Source organism: Bombyx mandarina, chromosome 23, assembly GCF_030267445.1.
Source record: "Bombyx mandarina strain Sakado chromosome 23, ASM3026744v2".
NCBI classification, from domain to species: domain Eukaryota; kingdom Metazoa; phylum Arthropoda; class Insecta; order Lepidoptera; family Bombycidae; genus Bombyx; species Bombyx mandarina.
The window spans coordinates 1,187,359-1,212,596 of record NC_143229.1 but is presented as its reverse complement, the minus strand read 5'-3'; the positions used below and the strand labels follow the sequence as shown (position 1 = coordinate 1,212,596).

At 41.7% G+C, this 25,238-nt stretch overlaps 2 protein-coding genes across 4 annotated transcripts in view; both read left to right on the top strand.

The window, feature by feature from the left end:
* The window catches only part of gogo (thrombospondin-1 like protein golden goal), a 253,296-nt gene that overhangs the window by 218,406 nt on the left and 9,652 nt on the right, over nt 1-25,238 (top strand). For all 3 annotated transcript variants that reach the window (XM_089737383.1, XM_089737382.1, XM_089737381.1), the window contains exons 10-15: nt 582-718; nt 3,739-3,924; nt 13,013-13,153; nt 13,906-14,044; nt 14,288-14,488; nt 17,823-17,991. In XM_089737383.1, coding sequence (XP_089593509.1) covers nt 582-718; nt 3,739-3,924; nt 13,013-13,153; nt 13,906-14,044; nt 14,288-14,488; nt 17,823-17,991 — 973 coding nt within the window. The remainder of the gene's footprint in view (nt 1-581; nt 719-3,738; nt 3,925-13,012; nt 13,154-13,905; nt 14,045-14,287; nt 14,489-17,822; nt 17,992-25,238) is intronic.
* LOC114249299 (cilia- and flagella-associated protein 157) lies at nt 935-3,731 on the top strand. The gene has a single exon (XM_028182821.2). It carries the CDS (start codon nt 1,303-1,305, stop codon nt 3,145-3,147), a length of 1,845 nt encoding a protein of 614 aa, XP_028038622.2. The 5' UTR covers nt 935-1,302; the 3' UTR covers nt 3,148-3,731.

Here is a 25,238-nt window from a genome sequence, read left to right as displayed (position 1 = left end):
TAATAATAAATATCAATCTTAATAGTAGGTAATAATAATTTTTGGATATTGATAAATTATTTTCAACGATTCTCCATTAGAACTTTTGCATGTTCACAATTTCTATTTATTTCATTGTCATAAATTCTAGTTTTGGATATTTAATACGAAGTTTGCCTTTCGATATCATAACCATCATATTGTGTGTCAAGTATAAAAAGAGACGTTCACCATTCGACTCTAAAGCAAAAAATCCCTAAATAGTTAAAACGGACATATTTATAAGAGCCAAGATATTTTTGATCTACGTACATCAACCCAGCTTGGGTTGGATTGAAACGGGCTTGTAGATTCAGATTATAGTCTTCTAAAAGAGCTTGCACTAGAACCCTTTTTGTTGACCGTGCGAAAAGGCGAAAATACTAGAAGAACTTCAAACTTATCAATATGTTACATGACAACTAAGGTTAATGTGTCAAGATGATGAAGACGAAGTTCTCACTCATAGTTAGGCTTCGCAAATGGACTTCTTGTAGTTAAGATGAGGTTAACGTTCATGCAAGATATAGGGTCCCATTAAACTATATGCTTAAATGAAACAGATGGTGGTGCCGGAGGTTGGGGCGAATGGTCTCCGTGGTCAGCTTGTCCAGCACCAGCGCACTGTTCGACTCGTACCCGAAGCCGCCATAGATTCTGTGATTCACCCCCACCAGCATACGGAGCTAAGTACTGTGAGGTAATTTAAAATAACAAAAGGTAAAACTAAATTAATACCAAACTCTAAGTATTTAATTTAACTAAAACCGTTTCTAGTTCTAATGTTTTAAATCAAAAGCTTAATGCATATGTATATAAATACGGTAGGCAGCGGCCTGGCTCTACCCTTGGCATTGCTGAAGTCCATGGACGACAGTAACCACTCACCACCAGGTGGGCCGTATGCTCGTCTGTCTACAAGAGCGATAAAAAAATGTTATAAAAGTTACGTAAGTTAATTTTATAATATTTTTTTAATTCAATAATAATCGTAATTATTGTTTTTAAAAAAATATATTTACTTGAAGAAATTATGGGTATGTATAGTATATATTTATAGTACGGAGTTTTTAATTTCCTGTAATTTTAAATTAGTAGTCTAGACAAGAATATTATGTGTTCGAAGCTACCTCCTTGGTTGAAAGTGTAAACTGTACGTTGCTAAGTAACGAGTAACCATGGAAAAGTTTAATCAATACAAATACAACACCGCAACATAATTCCTCTCTCAGAGACTTGATTGTTTTATTGTTGGTGATTTTTTCTCTTGTTTAATATACTATAATGGCTCCAAAGAAAGATAAAGCTAAAAAAGAGGAAGAGCCCCAAAAAGGTGCGACATTCACGGAAGTGGAGAAAACTTTTTTGGAACTACAAGTGGCTGAATGTAATAGGAAAATTGCAAGACTTCGATCAGCTGTTGACGAATATGAAGTACGTAATGAGGAATTACAAAAAGCTTATGATAAGTTAGATGAAGATAGGGCTGACATCATCGCATATTTAAAGAAGACTCTAAATTTGAAAAATGAAGAAAATAACGAATTGAAAGACAAGGTGAAAGGCCTTGAAGAAACAAGAGAAATTGAAACAGCTCAGTTCAAAGAAACAGTGGCAGAGTTAGAAAGGAATTTCACAATTATGAAAGATCAGCTAACATCTGAAAATAAATTACTCGCTGGTAAGCTAAACACTTTGGAAGAGTTCAGAGCTATTCGAGATGACTTGATGAGGAAATTTGAGAAACAAGAACAAGAATTTAAGGACCAAGAAATGAAATACAAAAGGATAATTTATGACGCCGAAAAGAAGTTTATTATAGGAAAAGATAAATTAAAGAAAGAAATGGAAGCAAGACTCTTACAGTTAGCTCAAGATTTCCAAGACGCTACTGAATTGCGAATTGCAGCCTCAACCCATCGCGTAATTAGAGAAAACATAGCAATCAATAATGAATTGGATAGTATTTTATCTACTCAAGCTAAATTAGCTGAACAAAATGAAAAATATAAAGAAAGTGAAAAATCTGCCCGTGTCGCTATGGAATTAGCTGAAGAAGAAAGAGATAAAGCGATCAACAAAAATGTTGTCCAATTAAAAGTAATAGATCAACTGACGACAGCTTTCCAAGAAATAAAAAAGGAAAAAGCATTATACGAAAAACGCAATTTTGATTTAGAAACATTACAAGGCAAAATTCAGATACTTACAAAAGAAAACGACGATTTGTCTTTACAAGTTAGGATATTAGAACAAAATTTGCACGCTCGAATGAGTGATCAGAACAAATCTGCTGTAGAAGCTTCAAAAACTGCTAAGGAAGGTATAAAACTGAAGAAGATATTGAAAGAAGCAGCGTCGGCCATAAACGCTGCCTTGAAATTAGATAAATGGGCATCGACAGATCCCACGCGAAATGTCATGGACCGCCAAGTTTTGCTGTCCAGCTTACTAGACATCGTAACCCAGTTTCGTGAAGTTGAAAGGGCTGATTCAACGGACACTTTAGCATCAGTGACTAAGGTATATGAAGAAGGTGATCTAGGCTTTATACCGAAAGCAGCTTCAAAAAAGTCAGCAATATCTCAAGTAGCTTCATCTTTTTCAAAAGATTCTTTGAAATTAGAAAAGAAAAGTTCTTCGTTTTTGTCACTGTCGTCTTCATCTCTCGGAAGCATTAAAACTATACCAAGTATGAAATTAGTAGAACCAACGTCCGAACCACAGATTGTTGCGAAAGAGAGTGTAGCGTCTTTTGTAACGTCCACTAAGTCAACTGAAAGTATGACTTCAGTAGAAGAAGAAGAGGAAACTGAAGCTACAGATATAGAGAAAAAATTAGCTGCGAGTAAGTTAGAAATACAGAAGTCTATAATGAAAGATTTAGCATATTCACAACTGGCATTGCAATCGCAAGCTAAGTTTGCCGAAGACCGCGAGAAACGGACTTCCAAATCTGTTGTTATTTTGGAGACTATTGAAGATGATGATTCTCTTACCAGAGAGGGAGCACATTCACAGGAGGAGACACATGATACTGATGAAGAAATTATAGACATTGCAGAGACGGAGCCCAAAGCAGAGGAAGCGTCCACAGAAGTAGAGAGTGTAAATAAAGATACAGAATGATTGTGTATATAGATTTGATACTTTCAAACTATTTATTTAGAATTAAAATGATTAAATGTGAAACTACTGTGTGTTTTAATGCTCTTCTTTATTAAAATAATTCATTAAAATTAAATTACTGATCAATGATAACCTAATAAATAATAAATTAACTTATTTAGAGTCGCATATTGGATTTGTAATGCAATGTGCTCTAATTTTAATAATGGCGATTCATTGGAAAACTCCATGATCTAAAACATTTTTTTTTTAAATCGGACTTCGGAAATCGGATTAATTAACAATCTTAATTATTTAATTTTAATAATTACTGGTGATAGGACCTCATGTGAGTCCGCGCGGATAGGTACACCACCCTGCCTATTTCTGCCGTGAAGCAGTAATGCGTGTCGTTTTGAAGGGTGGGGCAGCCGTTGTAACTATACTTAAGACCTTAGAACTTATATCTCAAGGTGGGTGGCGCATTTACGTCGTAGATGTCTATGGGCTCCAGTAACCACTTAACACCAGGTGGATCGTCCACCAATCTAGCAATAAAAAAATGAATAACAATTAGAAAAACTAAAATCATGCTTACTTGCTCTTACACAGGGGCAAGCGGTGGAGCTGGCAGCGTGTGAGTGCGCAGCCAAACCATGGGCAGGAGACTCTTCTACAGTGGTAGCTGAAGTGGGTCCAAAGTGTAGGTGTGGGTGCGTGCTGCATCTAGCGCCGGCCGCCAGACTGTTGGCTGGTTCCGCGAGGGCCTGCAAGACAAGGTCGTTTTGGTTACTGCAGGTTTGTACTCCTGGGTCGTTGTAAGCACAACGTAAGTAATAAGCCAATATCTAACACTTGTCAATCTACGAACCTGTAGGGGGATAACTTTCAAAATAAATAAATAAAACGGTGCGCGTGCAACTTGGTGCACGTGAGTGAAGTGACACTTCTTTGTCGATGTAGTTTTCTTCATTTTTTATCCTTAAATCAGATTACTCTTGTAATAGGGAATGCTGTGTATAAGAGATGCGACATCGTCAACGTTTATATTATATATGTTTTAAATTATAGATAGAAAAATAAGTATATATATCTATTTTTTTAAATACTTCATTAAAATACTGGACGCTACTCGTTGCTAACGCTCGCGCTGGCCTTTAACAAGTATACTACGCGCATGCGTTCGAATGCCACGCATTCACTCACGCTCTGTCTCTTTCTAGTATAGTAGTGTTAAATGTTTAGCGTAACTTTGTTGGAAGTCGCATTAGAAGTTTTACTTCAAAAGTTTTAATGCTTCATCTGATATATCGACAGTTTATAGTTTAAACGGAAGTAGGAGCAACAAGCAATAGTGATTGGCGAAATGATGGTGACATATTGAAATACAGTACGTTTACAATTGACAAGAGATATTGCATATATTCTATCAGTCTCAAGGGTTTTGAAAGCCATAACATGCCATCACTGATATTAATTTCTCACTAGGTACAATCAGTATATACAATGTGTGTACAGTGTGTGTACAATAAACATTTAATATTCAGCGGCTGTTAGTTTCGATTTCATTTATTATGGGTGTCAGGAATACAAAAGAGTCGACACAATTAAGCCTAGATCTCAAATACCAAACATCGCTAACGGAGACTAGTCTCCAATCCGAAATCGAACTCGGAAGATGTGATAAAATAGTCAGAACAATTAACCACTACTCCCTAGTAATCATTTAATAAAAATGATTATGCTTAGCTCTGACTATCATGAGAAATTTCCAAAAGTACATTGACAAAATGAAATAATTCTATTGTATTCTAAAGAAATGCACAAACCTTACTGAATTTTCAACAACAGATGCTTAAATTTTCAACTACATCTAATAAAAGTAGTAGTAAATTTTTTTACAACATGAATAAACACAAAGCCATACGCATTGTTCTAAACATTAAAAATAATAATAATTCTGGTATATATTATTATCTATCTTAGCCAATAAACCTTTCCCTTTCCCTAATCTATCCCTAAATTGGATGTCCTTTAGGCGCTTGGGGCGATATTGCAAGAACCAAATAGTTGTGCTACTCTCCAAATCAATACTCTTCAAATCTATTCGATGAGAACCATCACATTTTGAGTGGGCATGTTTACATGTCCTAATCGACTCGCGCGAGTTACTTACCTAAACACAGATTCAATTTTAAAATCTTATATAAATACATTTCGTTACTGTTCTTGCAAATGTTAAGATATCCTCTGAGCCCGTATATATGAATACTGCACACTTCAGCTGCAGTAGAAACTTGAGTAATCATCTGTACCAATATAACAAAGAGGAAAGATTTGTTTGTTAGTATTGAATAGGCTCCGAAACTACTGAACGGATTTGAAAAATTCTTTCACTGTTTGGAAGCTACACTATTCCCGAGTGATATAGGCTATAATTTTTTTTTTTTAAATTAGGGATCCTAACTAAAACTTCAATAATGTAACTCAAGGTGCAAAAAAATTGCCTAAAATATTCTTTACATTGCGTGCCCTGCGAAAAATATTGACGATAGAATAAAATAATGTACTACGACTTTGTAGAAAACATTATCATTTACAAAAAGTGTCGCGACAGCATATGTCTAACTATTATTGTTATGCCGCAATAAGTGTTCTTTTATTTTAAAAAATAATATAACGTCAAATATCGTTGAAATTTTTGTTAAAGACCCGAGCGGAGCCGAAGCGGGCCGCTAGTTATAGAATAATAATAAACAATCTACTTAAAACCATCTATTAATAAAATCACAATACTTCTACTATATGTCTTACTTTGAATCTTATTTGGACTGTGTGTCACTTTAGAAGGTGAACTCCAAAGCATCGTGATGGACTCGTAATTTTTCAATCTCGTGATCTCTAGCAGATGAACAAAATAATTACAGAAGTTAACGAGTTTGGTACCGTGTTTTTGTTATTATGCCGTTTTTTCTTGTGGCATACATTGTTTCACTTAGGGCGTGAACAAATGGCGTTTGAGAATTGAGGCAGTAGTAAGGAAAACGAAGTCCCAACATTATTCATTCAATTGAAACGCAAATGAACAAAACAGGCCGTAAGATGCCTTGGATTAAAACGACCACAGCACCTAATTTGGTTTGATTGCTTGCGAAAACGAACGAAAGTGCATTAGAAATAAGTCAAATACATATATTTACAGTATTAGGAACCAATATAATGCCTTTCAAGTGTGCGAAGATGCTTTGAAATTATTTCTCCAAATTTCTTTAGCTATTCAGTGCCTGGAATTGTATGGTCGTATATTATTTATTTGTCTTAAAAAGTTTGGGTGGAAGAAACTATCGTCTTTCCTTATCAATGTGTCAGGTGTAATATGGCACTGGTGAATTATACAGGTGATTTCAAACACACTTGCTAATATTTTGATGACAGATACTTGCCAATTTTAGTTAAGGTTCTTAATTTCATCGAACCTGGTACCCATCGAAGAAGGTTTTTGATATCTTTAAGTAGAAGAGTTAAATTTTCAAATCTGTTAATCAATATTCAAAAGATTGCTTGAACAACTATTGATCGTGTTATCTCTTTTTCATTCTATTTACGACACAGAAGCCTTAGCTTAGCTTCGGTTTCATAACAGGTTCTTCAGTAGCAGTCAAGGAAAATAACGTTTTTTTTTATTGCTTAGGTGGGTGAACGAGCTCAGGGCCCACCTGGTGTTAAGTGATTATTAGAGCCCATAGATATCTACAACATAAATGCTACCACCTACCTTGAGATATGAGTTCTAAGGTCTCAGTATAGTTACAACGGCTGCCTCACCCTTCACGGTAGAAATAGGCAGGGTGGTGGTACCTACCCGTGCGGATTCACAAGAGGTTCTACCACCAGTAATTACGTAAATTAAAATTTTGCGTGTTTGATTTTTATTACACGATGTTATTCCTTCACCGTCAATCGTGAACATTTGATAAGTACGTATTTCATTAGAAATATTGGTACTTAACAGCGAGATTCGAACACCGGTGCATTGATACATACGAATGCACCGGACGTCTTATCCTTTGGGCCACGACGACTTCAAACTCAAGGTACTCTGTTTAGTGACTGTATTTGCCACTAGACTAGCCAGTTCGACTAGTGTAAACGCTCCATAATTGGATTTGTTGTTCCGAATGTGTCATGAAAACTTATTCATGTCCGTGGTTTTCGGTATTTACAGATATCTAACTATAAGAACAAATTTCGTTCAGATTTGTGTCTGGATTCGAGTTAATATTTTGATTTTGTATTATAATAATTTTCGATACTTCTAAATATGACGTTTTAGAAGTTTTGGTTTTAGCTTAACCTTGAGAAGTGGTTAGTTGGTTTAGCAGTGTTAATGTTTTTATTTTATTTTTATTGCTTAAATGTGTGCACGAGCTTACTGGCCTCCTGGTGCCAAGTGGCTACCCGAGTCCATAGATGTCTACAATGTAAATGCTGTTACAGATCTTGAGATAAGAGTTCTAAGGTCTCAGTTTTTACAGTACAACGGCTGCTCCACGTTTCAAACCGAAATGCATTACTGCTTCACGGTAGAAATAGGCAGGGTGATGATACCTACCTTACAAGCCGTCCTTCTCACCACGAGCACTCACAAAATGTTTCCGAAGTTCAGGAAAATAAACGTATTTAATTAAAACGCCATTACAGTGAAACATCAGTTTAAAATTGTATACTAACAAAATTTCAGTGGGAAAATAAAATGCAAACTTTTGACTATTCATGGTTCGGGAGCTCAGTCCATTAACAACTTTGTTTCAAATTGTCTGAGTGCCCACAGTGCTTGCTGTAAACGCTGCTCTTCCCTCGTTCAAGTTATTACGCGCCGTACTATTTGAGTGAAAGGAAAATATGAAAATATTTCGAGTCGAAAAAAAAAGATATATATATATATATATTTTTTTTTGCTTAGAAGTGTGGACGAGCTCACAGCCCACGTGGCCCACGTGGTGTTAAGTGGTTACCGGAGCCCATAGATATCTACAACGTAAATACCGCCATCCACCTTGAGATATAAGTTCTAAGGTCTCAAGTATAGTTACAACGGCTGCCCCACCCTTCAAACCGACACGCTTTACTGCTTCACGGCAGAAATAGGCAGGGCGCTGGTACCTACCCGTGTGAACTCACAAGAGGTCCTACCACTAGTAAGTAATCTGTTCTATTATTATGTATATGCAATCATTGTCATATTTTAACCCTAAATGTGCCACACACGTCATCGTACTGACAATCGGTGGGGCACAAGAGTGGAGACCTCATACTGGACGTCGTAACGTGGGTAGACAATCAACGAGGTGGACTGATGACCTGGTCTAAGTGGATGGTCACCGAAAGGAGTGAAGTGCATGTGACTTACACTCAGCACTAGGAGGACAGGGGTCGAAGAAGTTTATCTTCTTCACACATCACACATCGCCTTCATGTCCAGACATTACCTTCGTCAATCGAGACTTGTGGTACGGTAGGCAGCGGCTTGGCTCTGTCCCTAGCATTGCTAAAATCCATTTACGATCACTCATCATCGGGTGGCCCATATGCCCGTCTGCCTACAAGGGCAATAAAAAAACAAACAAACAGTAAATAAACAGAACAGTGCCGTTACCTTAAATCGTAAAAGCGCTTTGCTTAAAAGAATAATGAGAGCCATCGATCGCGGCCTGCAACAAAAGGAAATGTATCTAGGTGCTGCACTTCACAATGGATGAACCATGAAACGAGGAAGCTTCCGTTGGAGCGAAATGAATGCACTTCAATAAATAACATTCAACTACGATTGTTATTACAGAAGTAAATATGCGTACATTTAAAATTTTATTAGACATCTTAAAGAGTTTTATTGTTTTCGTGTGAGTTTTCTTGCAAACAAGCAATAAATAAATAAAAATATTTTTAATTATATTTAACAATATAAAACTGGGAAGTCATCAAGTAACTATAGATAATTAATAATGTATTGTTTTGCAATTTCACGACTTTCTACATAGACGCTCTTTATTCGTTTACTCTACTCATGATAAAAACCCCTGTAATATCGGGAATTCGCAGGAAGTAAAAATCGTGGTACGGGATGTCTGATAGTGTTTATATATATAAACATTACATTATTTGTAATAACGTACAATTATCCGGCCCTAAATTGGTATTCCATGTGTTACGAGTATCAGAAACTGACATATAAACTTATATACGTTTAGAAATACCTATGTATATAGTTAATAAGCATCCAGACAAAGAGAAAGCAAATCTGTTCATCACACAAATCTTTGCACGATGTGAGAATCGAAACCACGACACTCGGTGCAACAGTCAGGGGTGCTAACTATTGCATCACCGAGTTAGTCAAAATGTATCTATATAATAAATTAATTTCAGTATAAGCACAGTGATGAATATGACGGGTAGTCGTATATTGTGTGCTGGCAACTGCGAGAAACTACTTTTAGAAGGTGCTAGTAGCACGTACATGAGATACGAACGTTTTGACAGTTGAGACGGCGAATTGGACATGGAACATTGTCTTTGACGATTACTACTGTCCCTATAGCTGTGGGTGCACGGAACTCTGTCTCTGACAGATAGTAAAGTCCTATTTTACCGCCTATGTTACCATTCGCCATCTAAAAATATCTCTTTTATTTGGTTATAGTTAACGAACGTAATTTATTTATTTAATTAGTTCAGTCTCCATTTTTATAGTTTTATTTAAATTACTAGGTTACGATCGGTGATTATTTGATAATAAGAAATTCATGTATGCTACAACTCGGTTTAGTTCCTGATGTCTGGGTCGCAACCCAACAAATACATGTCCAATGGTTCATGCCTCTACGTTTTTTAAATGATCGTACTATCACAAATTCCAAATACAATTATTACCCGAATTTTCCTCAAGGAATTCTCAAGGATGACACATAAACCCATATCAATTTGTGTGGCTCACGTCCGCTAACTTTCCTTATTCCAAGCACGAAACAATTACCTTAAGCCTCTTAATATTAACTGGCTCCAATCAAAAGTTATCATTCAACATTAGAAAACAGATTTGTGGTTGTATGCTGGGGACGTAGGTGGAGTCGGGTTTTGGGTTTCAACGAATTATCGGTTAATAACATCCAAATGTGGTGTTTATAAAACCCTTAAACCGGCTATGGATAACAGAAAAGTTTTTAGCTAATATTTTTATTGGGTTCTTGGTTGAAAAACAATTTAATTAAAAGCAGTACCTACAAACTTATTTATTCTCTTCAATTACCTACACAGCAAGAACACTCAATTACAATCCATATTATAAAGTGATGTCTCCTAGAGACTCTACATAGAGTTAGATTTTCTTTTCATATTTCGAATAATTTTGTAGCTTCATCATCATCATAGTTCTTTGCTCTTGGCGGAGTGGTCGTGGTCATGTGGAATTCTTGTTTATTATAGCCTTGATAGTTCTCCATAATTCGCGAACTGAGGCATGACGCACGCACTCGTTAAGTGAGGTTTTCGTAAAGATTTTCACTTGATCAGTCCAATGCATAGGGCTTCGTCCACGAGGTCTTTTACCGTTGACCCTAACCTGAAGAACAGGTTTCTCGATAGACCCTACTGGCCGTCGCGATACTGAAGTCATGTTTCTAGCTTATGTACCAAAGTCATGTAGTTTTACATAAGCTAGAACAATTCGCCAATCAAACAGAATTTATTGTAGGCGTGTAACGTTGGCCCCATTATATATTCACTGATGATTGTTGATATTAGATAGTTAGGAGAAACGAGGAATTGTTTGAGATAATACCATCACCTCGTCTTTACCATCGCACCGCCCGCCACCGGAGTAGAGTTCATCCATACTACCTGAAGCCACTGCGTTCATCCACAGTACATTTCCAGATATCTTTTTTGCCACGTACCATCAGGCTTTTGAATGAGCTCCCCTCCACGGTGCTTCTCGAGCGCTATAGCATATCCTTATTCAAACGAGGCTTGTGGAGAGTACTTAACGGTCTTCAGCGGTTTGTCTTTACTCCTGGCGTGGCTGAAGTCCTTGAGCGGAAAGAAATTTAAATAATACTTAAATAATACTAATAATACTAGAAATCGTCGTGGCCTAAGAGATAAGACGTCCGGTACAATCGTGTTGAGCGATGCACCTGTGTTCAAATCCCAGGCGGGTACCAATTTTTCTAATGAATTACGTACTCGACAAATGTTCACGATTGACTTCCACGGTGAAGGAATAACATCGTGTAATAAAAGTGAAACCCACAAAAATATAATTTGCGTAATTACTGATGGTAGGGCCTCTTGTGAGTCCGCGTGGGTAGGTACTACCGCTCTGCCTATTTCTGCCGTGAAGCAGTAATGTGTTTCGGTTTGAAGGGTAGAGCAGCCGTTGTAACTATACTGAGATCTTAGAACTTATATCTCAAGGTGGGTGGCGCATTTACGTTGTAGATGTCTATGGGCTCCAGTAACCACTTAATACCAGGTGGGCTGTGAGCTCGTCCACCCATCTAAGCAATAAAAAATAAAAACTCAAGTATTCAATAAATTGTACTATATTAAATACCAAAGATCTAAAGTAGGTACGCCAAGTCAACCTATATATAGTAAACTAGTCAAAATAGGCAAAGTAGCGCACAGCTTCAAACACCAGAATACGATCTCGTACGACAACGTAACTTGTTACCAGTTAAATTTCAATTAAAACTTGAGACAACGCGCCCACCGCAGCTTTCAGGGGGCCGATCGAAAGCTTTCGCTTCGTAACATAACATAACCGAAACTAGACGAAACTTTAAACTGTTTTATGAAGTATTTGGGAGCTGGTTGTTAATACGCGATTGATATTTTAGCTCTCTGAAATATTGTTTGAATTTCGGGCCTAAAAGTTATTAGTGGTTATTTGTGATGTTCCTCCATTTATGAAGCCAAAAAGAAAACGTATAGTGTTTACGAAAATACAATGGCATGCCACACAAGTTTATTAACTAAGCTGACATAGATGCGTTTCAATTCATTGTAGGTTTTATGGGCTGGAAATTAAAAGAGTTATAGAAATATAGTGGAGTCCTTTCAGTGGAGTGGAATCATCGATATAAACTGGTGGTTGGACCTCATGTGAGTCCGTACCGTTAGGTACCACCACCCCGCATATTTCTACCGTGAAGCAATAATGCGTTTCGGCTTGAAGGGTTGGGCAGCCGTTGTAACTATATTATACTGAGACCTTAGAACTGATATCTCAAGGTGGGTGGCGCATTTACGTTGTATATGTGTATGGGCTCCAGTAACCACTTAACACCAGGTGGGCTGTGAACTCGTTTACCCATCAAACGATAAAACAAACAAAAAATTAGTAACTTCAACAAACCTTATTGCTGATTCATATGGTGAAAAGTCGTGTGGAACACAGTGGAAGTTAAATTAGGAAAATGTTTTTCTTTATATGGTTTTTCTTTCTCCGTTAAGCATAAAAAGTGGACATTAACGGCCGTCTGGTGTAGTGGTAAGTGACATGGTCACTACACAAGGGGGTCGCGGGTTCGAATCCCGCCAAGGGAAGATATTTGTATGATAAATATAAATGTCTTTTCCAGGATTATGGATGTATATTAAATATGTGTATGTGTATAATAAAAATCTTACATTTATTTCCGTTATCTGGTACCTGTAACACAAGTTCTTTACGAACTTATCACGGGACCAGTTAACGTGGCGTGACTGTTAGTAAATATTTATATTTATTTATTTATTTTTGGATTAAGAAATACTTAGATAAAACTATACTTTAATTACGAAGAAATGATTTAGTTCTTCTTTAATGTAACTCACTGTGCTTTAGGCCGAAGAAGGACTAGAAGTTCGTCTTCGTATTGAAGCGGTACGGTTGCCATGCGCCGGTCAAGCTCTGAGAGCCCGAGATGGAGATTCTTTAGGATCTCCGCTGTTGGCGTCATGGGATGGACCGGACAGTTCTGCTGTTGTACGTATTAGTTTCTGATCAACAATGATAATTCATTAAGTACTCTAATTTCAGGGGAAGAGGTCGACCGAAGAAGACTTTTTGAAGAAGAATGTGTAAATGACGCAATGAGAGAGAGAAGATTGAGTGTTGAGATGACGACTGATAGAGAGAATGGAATAGAAAATTCGCTGTGCTGACCCCACCTCGTGGGATAAGGTGGAGACAAAGAAGAAGAAGAATGATAATTCATGGGACCTATCATTTTGGTTGATTTTAAGGATCTATTAAAACCTATCTATTCATCGGTCGACGTCTTTAGAATAAGCACGATGGCATTATATTTGCATATTATTGGTATAGTTCGAGAATTGCATAGATCGTAATCAGAGGTGCTATAACATACCCTTTACGGGTTGTTAAAAATCCAATCTAATTATTTATTATTTAGAAAATACGTTTATGTGATCCCAACCACCTTCGAGATACTGCTGCTTTTTCCGTTTCGTCTACCCGTAGAAGCAGCAGTAGTATTCGGATCTTATTTTCTATATGAGCATCTAATAAAATTCATTTATATTTTTAAATCTATGATACCTTTTTAATGAAAATTGACATTAAGAAGAAGCCAAAAACAGCATGGATACATAATTCAATTGACTAATCATTTATGTTGTTTATTCTAAGGCTCTTTTAAAGAGATTGACAAATTTATCAATTTTTGATCGTAAAACTTACCCGGAATCGGAAGTCAACCAAATTCTGAATTATAGATCGGTGATGTGGAAACAACAACGGACAGTACCGGAGCCATGGAGATCGCTGGAGGTCAGCACATTCTGGTGGAGCTGAGGTCTGGAGACACCAGCGAACACTGCTCCGGAGGTTTCTTGGCTCACGCTAGTCAAGTCGGTGAGTTAGGGTTAGGTTCCTAATGTTTTTTTTATTGCCTTTGTAGGCAGACGAGCATACAGCCCACCTGATGGTGAGATGTTACCGTCGCCCATGGACTTCAGCAATACCAGGGGTAGAGCCAAGCCGCTGCCTACCGCAAGCTGAATAGACAACTGAATAGATAAGCTAAAATTAATGTCATCGGCCAGTCTGTAGTTACTCGTGTGAAATTTGAAGTATACAATCCAATTTTGTCTTCAGAACCGATCCGCAACGTCTCGGCAGCGTGGGCCTCAATGCGGGGAGGGGAGTGGTGGCGGAGCGGGGGCGGGGCGCGAGGAGCCGCCGTAACTCTCGCGGCGGCTGCAGCACTCGCCGCTCTATGTCTGGCTCTACATTCCGCCCATCGCACTAGAGCTTACCAGCGCGCTGCCGATAAAGAGTCTTTAACCGATAGTGATGGTATGATTTGCTGTTCATTAAAACTCTTTATATTATTGTTTCTTTTTAATACGCTTTTATTAGCTTCATACGTATGTTATTATGTAACGGAATCTTTGAACATGATTTTGACCTCCTTCAAAACGTCGGATTAACTCGAAATTTGGCATACATATTAAGGACCGATGACAATAATTAAATATTTTATACAGTTTGATCCTTACTAGGATAATCAGGATTAGCGATTTTTTGTTTTCCTGAGACCCGGAGTGTCTGCGTCAAGACCAAAAAGGACAACTACCAGGCGGCCGATCACCAATTTCTCGGATAAGTTACCGAATGATTCAGATGAAATTTATGAAAAATAAAAATATACCAAAAAATTTAAAAAAATTGAAATTTAATTAAAATAAATTAATTCAAATTTATTAAAATTTATTTTCTATTTTTTAATTGTAAAAGCGTATTTTTTTAGTTTTTTCAAACTATTATTTATTTAAATTTAAACTAGTTATCCAGCTAACGGCGTACCTGATTTTAAGCATTCACTGGCGATCTAAAACGTCTAACACAGAAAAACAAATAGTAAAACTTAGAAATTCAATACAGATAATACTTTGAATTCATGTCTCAAAGTGATTGGCGGCATGTGGTCAACGGGCTCTTGCAACTATTAAGCACCCTGAGAACTGTCTATTTATTTCTCCACCTTTACTGATGGTAGGACCTCTTGTGAGTCCGCACGCTGTCGCGAAGCAGTAATGCGTTTCGGTTTGAAGGATGGGGCAGCCGTTGTAGCTATAATTGCGGCCTTAGAACTTATATCTCAAGATGGGTGGCGTAGTAACCAGTAACCACTTAACACCAGGTGGGCGGTGAGCTCGTCCACCCATCTAAGCAATAAAAAAAAAAATTATTCGCTGGTAGCCTATGGGGCTATTCTAACTACTCCCGGCGATTGTCTGTCTAACTAAATAAGGAAACCTTACTTACCAATTTAATTAAGTTCTCCGAGGACTTTCGATTCTTAGATTTTGTAGATCCAATTAGTTTGCTTAGTTCGTTTTAAATCGATCAAAGCTAAATTATAGTTCATTTTGCTTGGTTAATGGTTTGTAAATGAAATAATTTTGCCCTTGCCGTGACGAGCTAGCTACCTGAGAACGATAAATTTCGTTGGAGATTATTATCGTAGGGTTATTGGACTTGACTTTGTTGTTATTTGTTGTATGTAGATTAACTAGAAAAAAGAAAACATATTAAAGTTTTTTGTTTAATACTATTTTCTAAATCGCGTAATAAAGGAACTAAACTGTCCAGCAACTACACAATTGAGACAGACCTTCAAGTCTCAAATCTTGTGATGTCTATGACTTCCAGTAACTTTTTATTTATTGCATAGATGGGTGGATGAGCTACCAGCCCACCTGGTCTCAAGTGGTTACTGAAGCCCACAGACATCTACAACGTAAATGCGCCACTCACCTTGAGATATAAGTTCTAAAGTCTCAGTATAGTAACAACGGCTGCCCCACCATTCAAACCGAAACGCATTACTGCTTCACGGCAGAAATAGGCGGATGGTGGTTCCTACCCGTGCGGACTCTTAAGACGACCTACCACCAGTGAGTACCTACTGTCAATTGGGTTATGAGCTTATTCAGAGCCTCAGTTTTTATAGTACACTAGCAGATCCAACAGACGTTGTCCTGTATACACGAAATGAATGAAACGAATGAACGAACGCATACACAAAAATTCATTCAAGTCGATCCAGCCGCTTAGTTGCATTATAGATAAATAGCTTAGATACCGACTGCAGCGCCATCTGCCAGACTGATTTGTGAATCTAAACCATCCAGGGTACCACCTAAACGCATACAAATAATCATTCAAATCCGTCCAGCCGTTTAAGAGGACTCCAGCGACATATACACGTACAATAGAATTATATATATAACTAAACGGCTTTTTCATACCTTAAACGAAGGCATTACTGCTTCGCGGTACAAATGGGCAGGGCGGTGGTATCTACCCATGCGGACTCACAAGACGCTGAGAAAACTTTTAAGCCCAGCAATTTTAACAGAGAATATTTTCGACATGGCCCAATTAACAAACACCCATAAACTTTACATTTAGTCAGTTACAAATAGAAGTAAAACAGCGTTTACCTGAAGCTATAAATATGTATATTATAATGAATGTTTACGCACAACTAAAATGTTTCAATGAAAGACCCAGTGAAAAAGTTCGCTTTATTAGAATGCTTTTCATTGGATTGGGCCTTATGTATAGTTTCGACGGAAAGGAATAAAAGTATGTCACGATATCAGAGACTTAAGGTTTAGTAGTTAGTAGTAGAAAAAGAAAGAAGAAAAAAAACACTTTTACAGTATATATTTTGGGCAGTAAAACAGAGGGCTTACAAAAAAACTTTATGTTATAAAAATCAAATAGAATAACAGACCTTATCGGCGAATACATAAAAATCAGAATATCTAAAACATATCATAATCATATTGTATTGAATTGTCAAGCCTCATCTAGTGTAGTAAAATGTATGTTTGACATAATATTTCTAAATTACTACTTGACAGTAGATTTGTAGTAGGAATAATTTAATTCATACGTTACATGAATAACTATCATAACGTTAAAAATATTACGTTTAAGTTACTTATTTTAACTATGTTATAATCAATTTAAGTCTAAATCAATTCAGTTAGCTAATTATAATGTTGCTAAATTATAAATTGTTTTGCGACATGGTAGTATGTGTACCTAAAGGTAGATGTCAGCACATGTATTTTTTTTATAGCAGAAATGTTGTATTGTCTCCTGTGTGCTTAAGTCGTGGAATAATCAGGATTCCGACTTGACAGGTATCTGCACTTATGCCGAAGTTTCACAGTTATGAGCGCTGACTTCGTAGACGGCAGTGTTGTGAGCTCCAATAATCACTTAAGCCACAAGTTTTTTTGTGCCTGTGTGGCCAGACGAGCATATGGCCCACCTATTGGTGGGTGGTTATTATCGCCCATGGACTTCAGCAATGCCAAGAGTAGCGCCAAGCCGCTGCCTACTGTCAAGTGCTCTCCACAAGCCTTGTTTAAAGAAGGACATGTCATACCGCTGGGAAACATCGTGGAGGGGGGCTCATTCCAAAGCCGGATGGTACGTGGCAAAAAAGATCTCTGGAACCAGGCTCCAGGTAGTATGGATGAACTCTACTCCGGTAGCGGGCGGTGCGATGGTAAAAATGAGATGATGGTATCAAGTGCCGCGGGCTTATCTACGCGTCTAAGCATTAAGGAAAATTAACATGTACTTACTCTCTGTCTTCTCCACCTAGCCTGTTCGGCATCTCTGGAACTAGGGAGAACGACTGCCGGTTCTCGTAGCACTCTACTATCCGAAGTGGTCGGGGGAGGTGTATCCCTCCGTCGACTCCTACCTTCAGGGAAGACTCGTCACACCAGACTAAGGGACTTCGATAGAGCCTCTGAACGTGTAGAGCAAAGGTAAGAGTAACTTCAGTAAATTTTGATGTGGATCAATTAAGTTACGGTATAACATAGCGGCAGTTCAATCAACCACAAATACTCGTAATCCCAAATTCAATCAACTATTAGTTAGATACATGTAACCATGTAATACTGAAGTAACTAGTAAATAACTTGGTCGGGTTATATGAGCTAGTGGTCCCTTAGTAGTCGAAATTCGACTATAATTAATTGAAATTATAACTTTGAACATTAATATGGGTCAAAGACTCTTTGTTGTGACTACAGCAACAGACAGGGAGGTGGTACTTACCCGTACGGACTGAAAATACGCTCTATCACCAGTAACTGTACTGCTGGTGTAGTAGTATCATGCATTCCAAATTCACGGTTTATAAAATACGGGATAAAAATGAAATTAATTTATTCAGCTCTAGAATAAACTTGGCTCTTCTACTTACTGCACTTTTGAAGTCATCGTGGCCTAAAGGATAAGGGCGTCCGATGCATTCCTTCGTGTTGAGCGATGCACCAGAGTTCGAATCCCAGGCGGGTACCAATTTTTCTAATGAAATACGTACTCAACCAATGTTCACGAATTACTTCTACGGTGAAGGAATAACATCGTGTAATAAAAATCAAACCCGCAAAATTTATAATTTGCGTAATTACTGGTGGTAGGACGTCTTGTGAGTCCGCGCCGGTCGGTACCACCACCCTGCCTATTTCTGCCGTGAAGCAGTAATGCGTTTCGGTTTGAAGGGCGGGGCAGTCGTAACTATACTGAGATCTTAGAACTGATATCTCAAGGTGGGTGGCGCATTTACGTCGTAGATGTCTATGGGCTCCAGTAACCACCTAACACCAGGTGGACTGTAAGCTCGTACCCCTGTAAGCAATGAAAAAAAAAAACTTCAAACATGTAGGGTCATAGATATATTTTCGATTGCCTTCATTTAATGGTAAATTATCACCATTAAATACGCTGTGACCCTACTAGTTGGCACTAAAGAAGGTTATGTTATCAAAAATCCATGAAATTCGTTCATGAATTAGTATATTTGATTCCATTCTAATCTATTGTTAGAGTAATCTATATATTAATACGTGAAGCAAAAACTTTGTATCCCTTTTCACGAAAATTACGCGGACTGAGGAGTATGAAATTTTCTACACTTATAGAGAATATAGAGAAGAAGTGCACAATGCTAATATTTTTTTTAAATAATGCATATAAGATACATTAAATCAATAAAGAAAACATTACACACACTACATACCATGTATTTGACGCACACACGCATGCATACTATTTATTGTCAAACTTTTGTTCTTGACGTCTGTTGTCAACTTGAGAATAGATTAAATATTGTTTGTCTTTGTTAATATTTTTTATAGTGTAGTCTTGGCGAAATTTGTGATTTTAGAATTATAAAATACAATCATAATAGTGTTCAAACTTACAATTCCAATTAATTATAATCGAATTTCGACTACTGCGGGACCTCTAGTTATGATAAGCAGTCGATCACCAGCGATTACAGCGGATATGTTATCTTGACATTTGTGTACTTGTGCTTAACATACATTTTATTTAAATAAACTTTTTATCAGCAACATATTATGTAGATCTCAAGTATCAAGGTGGGTAGAGTTTCCGGGGCCAGGTCAGCGTGGGCGCGCTGCCCTGTGGAGGCGGCCACTTCCTTGGCCACTCCTCCACCGGGAAGATCGACGGGGGATCCAGGGAGACTACGCGTGGGCTGGATAGCGGCCCACGTGCGTCTCCAAGAACCACGTGCCTGGCGATGCCTCCGGTGCTTCAGCACGGGGCACGGACTCGCTAAGTGCACCAGCTCGGTTGACCGCAGCGGTTTGTGTTTCCGCTGCGGCCAGCCGGGCCATAAAGCTGCGTCCTGCACGGCCGCCCCGCATTGCGCTCTGTGCGCTGCAGCCGGACGCAGGGCAAATCACCGGGCGGGAGGCAAGGCGTGTTTCCCGTCCGGTAATAATACCGAACGCAACCGGCGCCGAAAATCGAAGCGCCGGCAAAAGAGAAGGTTGGCCAGAGGAGCACTGGCCAACGCTGTAATCCCCGCTGCGGCGCTGGTGCCGGAGGGCGGGGGCAGCGGTGAAGGGGAGGGGGCGATGGATGTGGTCCAACAGTAATGGACCGCACCTATCGCTTCCTCCAAGGAAACCTGAACCACTCCGCCAGAGCTCAGGACATGCTGTCTCAGAGCATGGCGGAGTGGTCCATAGATGTGGCTGTGGTCGCCGAGCCGTACTTCGTTCCCCCAGCAAATGATTGTTGGTTTGGGGACGACGGCGGCCTGGCGGCCATAGTCATACGAAGAGACGCGGCGATCCCCCCCCTGGCGATGGTGACCAGGGGTCAAGGGTTCGTCGCGGTACAGCTGGAAGGGACCGTCGTGATCGGGGCGTACTTCTCTCCGAACAGGCCTACCGTCGAGTTCGGGCATTTCCTGGGCGAGATCGGGGCGATTGCTCGCCGCCTCGCTCCTCGTCCAGTGATTCTCGCGGGGGACCTCAATGCGAAGTCTATCGCATGGGGCTCCCCCCGCTCGGACGCTCGTGGTAGGCTACTGGAGAGGTGGGCGAACGCGGCCGGCCTCTGTTTGTTGAATAGAGGGTCGGTTGCGACGTGCGTGCGGTGGCAGGGCGAGTCTATTGTGGACGTTACGTTTGCGAGCCCGGCCATCGCGCGCCGTATCCGCGACTGGAGGGTTTTGGAGGGGGCGGAGACGTTGTCAGATCACCGATATATTCGGTTTGATCTCTCCGCCCGCTCCGCAGTCGCGGACGCCCTCGGGGACCACCCCCGTGGTGCGTCCCGGTCATTCCCCAAGTGGGCACTGAAGCGCCTGAATAAGGAGCTCCTGATGGAAGCCTCTACAGTGGCGGCGTGGGCGCCCATGCGTCCACACCCGGTCGAGGTCGAGGGCGAGGCAGGGTGGTTTCGGGACACGATGCGTCGCATCTGTGATGTGTCGATGCCCCGGATCGGCCCTCGACTTCCTAATCGCCAGGCGTACTGGTGGTCGCCCGAAATTGCGCAACTCCGCGTGGAGTGCGTTCGGGCGAGGCGCGAGTGCGCCAGGCATCGCCGCCGCCGCCTGCCGCGGCGCAACGATCCAGTTGCGTTCGCGGCGGCAGAGGCCCGGCTGCACGCCGCATTTCGCGTCGCACAGAGGGCACTGCAGCTGGCCATCAGAAGAGCCAAGGATCAACACATGGAGGGTCTCCTGGAGACGCTGGATGAGGATCCGTGGGGGCGGCCCTATCATATGGTGCGCAATAAAATGCGCCCATGGGCCCCCCCGATCACGGAGCGTCTCCAGCCTCAGCAGCTGCGGGACATCGTCTCGGCGCTGTTCCCGCAGGAGCGGGAGGGATTTGTCGCTCCCGCTATGGACTCGCCGCCGGAATACGACGGCGAAGTCCCTGCCGAGGTGCCCCATATAACGGGGGCGGAGCTCCGTGTGGCCGTGCGCAAAATGTGCGCGAAGGACACAGCACCCGGCCCGGATGGCGTCCATGGCCGGGTTTGGGCCTTGGCTCTTGGTGCCCTGGGGGACCGACTCTTGAGGCTTTACAACTCCTGCCTCGAGTCGGGACGGTTTCCTTCATCGTGGAGGACGGGCAGACTCGTGCTGTTGAGAAAGGAGGGGCGCCCGGCGGATACTGCTGCCGGGTACCGTCCCATCGTGTTGCTGGATGAGGTGGGCAAGCTGCTGGAACGCATTCTGGCAGCCCGCATCATCCAGCATCTGGTCAGGGTGGGACCCGATCTGTCGGCGGAGCAATATGGCTTCCGAGAGGGCCGCTCAACGGTAGACGCGATCCTTCGCGTGCGGGCCCTCTCGGATGAGGCCGTTTCCGGGGGTGGGGTGGCTTTGGCGGTGTCACTTGATATCGCCAATGCGTTCAACACCCTGCCCTGGTCCGTGATAGGGGGGGCGCTGGAACGACACGGAGTGCCCCCCTACCTTCGCCGGCTGGTGGGTTCCTACTTGGAAGACAGATCGGTCACGTGTACCGGACACGGTGGGATCGTGCACCGGTTCCCGGTCGTGCGCGGTGTTCCACAGGGGTCGGTGCTCGGCCCTCTTTTGTGGAATATCGGGTATGACTGGGTGCTGAGGGGTGCCCTCCTCCCGGGCCTGAGCGTAATCTGTTACGCAGACGACACGTTGGTCGTGGCCCGGGGGGGGAGTTTTGCTGAGTCTGCCCGTCTTGCTACGGCTGGGGTGGCGCATGTCGTCGGCAAAATCAGGAGATTGGGCCTCGACGTGGCGCTCAGTAAATCCGAGGCCATGTGGTTCCACAGGCCCCGGAGAGTGCCACCTGTCGATGCCCATATCGTGGTTGGAGGCGTCCGTATCGGGGTCGGGGTGCAGTTGAAGTACCTCGGCCTCATTCTAGACAGTCGTTGGACCTTCCGTGCTCACTTTCAGAATCTGGTCCCTCGTTTGTTGGGGGTGGCCGGCGCGTTAAGCCGGCTCCTTCCCAATGTTGGGGGGCCTGACCAGGTGACGCGCCGTCTCTATACAGGGGTGGTGCGATCAATGGCCCTATACGGGGCGCCCGTGTGGGGCCAGTCCCTGGCCGTGGGGGTAGCGAAGCTGCTGCAACGGCCGCAACGCACCATCGCGGTCAGGGTCATCCGTGGTTATCGCACCATCTCTTTCGAGGCGGCGTGTGTACTGGCTGGGACGCCGCCTTGGGTCCTGGAGGCGGAGGCGCTCGCTGCTGACTATCAGTGGCGGGCTGACCTTCGTGTACGGGGCGTGGCGCGTCCCAGCCCCAGTGTGGTCAGAGCGCGGAGGGCCCAATCTCGGCGGTCCGTACTGGAGTCATGGTCTAGACGGCTGGCCGATCCTTCGGCTGGTCGTAGGACCGTCGAGGCGATTCGCCCGGTTCTTGTGAACTGGGTGAATCGTGACAGAGGACGCCTCACTTTCCGGCTCACGCAGGTGCTCACTGGGCATGGTTGCTTCGGTGAGTTCCTGCACCGGATCCGAGCCGAGCCGACGGCAGAGTGCCACCATTGTGGTTGCGACTTGGACACGGCGGAGCACACGCTCGTCGCCTGCCCCGCATGGGAGGGGTGGCGCCGTGTCCTCGTCGCAAAAATAGGAAACGACTTGTCGTTGCCGAGTGTTGTGGCATCGATGCTCGGTGACGACGAGTCGTGGAAGGCGATGCTCGACTTCTGCGAGTGCACCATCTCGCAGAAGGAGGCGGCGGAGCGCGTGAGAGACGCACAGGCCCGCCGCCGTCGAGCGGGGGCCAGGGAGGCGGATATCGCCCAAGCCCTGGCCCTCTAAGTGTTTCGGGTCCCCTCACATGTCGGCCTGGGGACCGGCGAAGGGGGCCTAAGAAGACGACGTGCAAGCTGCTCTGCACGCGTTTTATGCATGAGCATCCGGGTGATGGAAGGCCGGCTATCCTCAACCCACGCTGGTTCTGACCCAGCGGGGTATTCCGTAGGATAGACCATTCTAACCGGCGCCATCTAGGCGGGCTTCGGATAGCCTGCCGACCGAGAGGGCTGGTGGTCGTGGCGCCGACGACCGCCAGTCCGGCGTCCCGAGGGGGAGGGTGATGGGAGAGATGTGCTCCGCACTAAACGCTTCACTTTCCCCCCTTTGCCTTTTCATGAGTTTTGTCTCATGCGAGGTTTGGACGTTGGTTGTTGAGAGACAGGAGGTTTTAGTCGGTTCGACTCCGACATGCCCCGCCCTTCATCCCCAGTGAAGGGCGGAAGTCCGGCGATTTCCTCCTGACAAAAAAAAAAAAAAAAAAAAAAAAAAAAAAAAAAAAAAAAAAAAAAAAAAAAAAAAAAAAAAAAAAAAAAAAAAAAAAAAAAAGGTGGGTTTCATATTGTGATGTGGTTCCGGTAACCACTTAACACTAGATAAACCGTAGGCTCGTTTGGTCGTGTGTGCAATATAAAAATCACTTTAACGTTTTTACCTTGGACTAGTGGTCCCGCAGTAGTCGAAATTCGACTATAATTAATAAAATTATAAGTTTGAACATTATTAAGGTTCTATTGTCAAGATTATTAAACTTCTATAATCACAGATTTCGCCAAGACTACACTACAGACAAATAATATTAACGATAAACAATATTAACCTATTCTCAATTTGATCATAGACTTTAAGCTATGACAAAAGTTTGACAATAAACACACAAATATTTGTGTGTGTCAAATACATGGTAGTGTGTGTAATGTTTTTTTTATTGATTTACTAATTATAATTGATAGATAATTTTTTTTAAATATTAGTATCTGCACACCTTCTCTATATTCTCTATAAATGTGGGCAATTTCATAATCCTTCGTCCGCGCAATTTTCGTAAAAAGGCGTACAAAGTTTTTGCTTCACGTATTAATACCTAGTCAGGTCATAAATTCTGTCACATGTTTAATGTAAAATAATTGAAACAAGTTTATTCATTATGTAACCATTCATATACCAAAATGAACTTAACAAAACATAGATTCTTATGACACTAAAGTTTATTCAAAATGATCTCCGTGATTTTGAATACAGGCCTTCAATCTGCGCGGCCAGTCGTCTATCGCAGCACGAACGAGGTCCATGTCAATATCGGCGGCTGCCTTAATCAAGGATGTCTTGAGTGACTCCAAATTGGGATGAGTCTTTTAGCACGCCTTTTCCTCCAAGTGTTGCCATATCTTGTAATCTAACGGATTCAAATCTGGACTGGAGGAGGGCCAGTCTTCGTGCCGGATGAAGTCGATTTCACGCGCCGCCAGCCAGTCTTGTGCGCTCTTCGCTCTATGGGCTGGCGCCGAATCTTGTTGGAATACCCAGTGCTTGTTATTGAACATGATATGAGAAACAGGTTCCACAAGGTTCATCAGGACTGTATTTTGATACACAACTGCATTCGTTTTTACACCTTTCTCACAAAAATGTACCTCTGTTAAGCCCCAATAAGAAACTCCCAACCATACCGTGAGCGAGGATGGAAAATGACCTCGTTGGACACGCGGAATACGGTTGCTCGCTTCTTCACTACTGTGTGCGTACACCTTATCATTTTGTTTGTTGTAGCTCTTTTCTACGGTAAAAATGTTTTCATCCGAAAAAAGAATTTCCCGATATTTTTTTCGCGCGTACCGCTTCAACAAAGCGCGGCATCTCTTCAGTCTCAGGTCCATTAGACGAGCATTCAAACGATGTCCTGTTTTTCTTCGATATGCC

Bases quoted from the DNA above. Each gene is read 5' to 3' on its own strand.
- LOC114249299 (XM_028182821.2), top strand. From the start codon at position 1,303: ATGGCTCCAAAGAAAGATAAAGCTAAAAAAGAGGAAGAGCCCCAAAAA.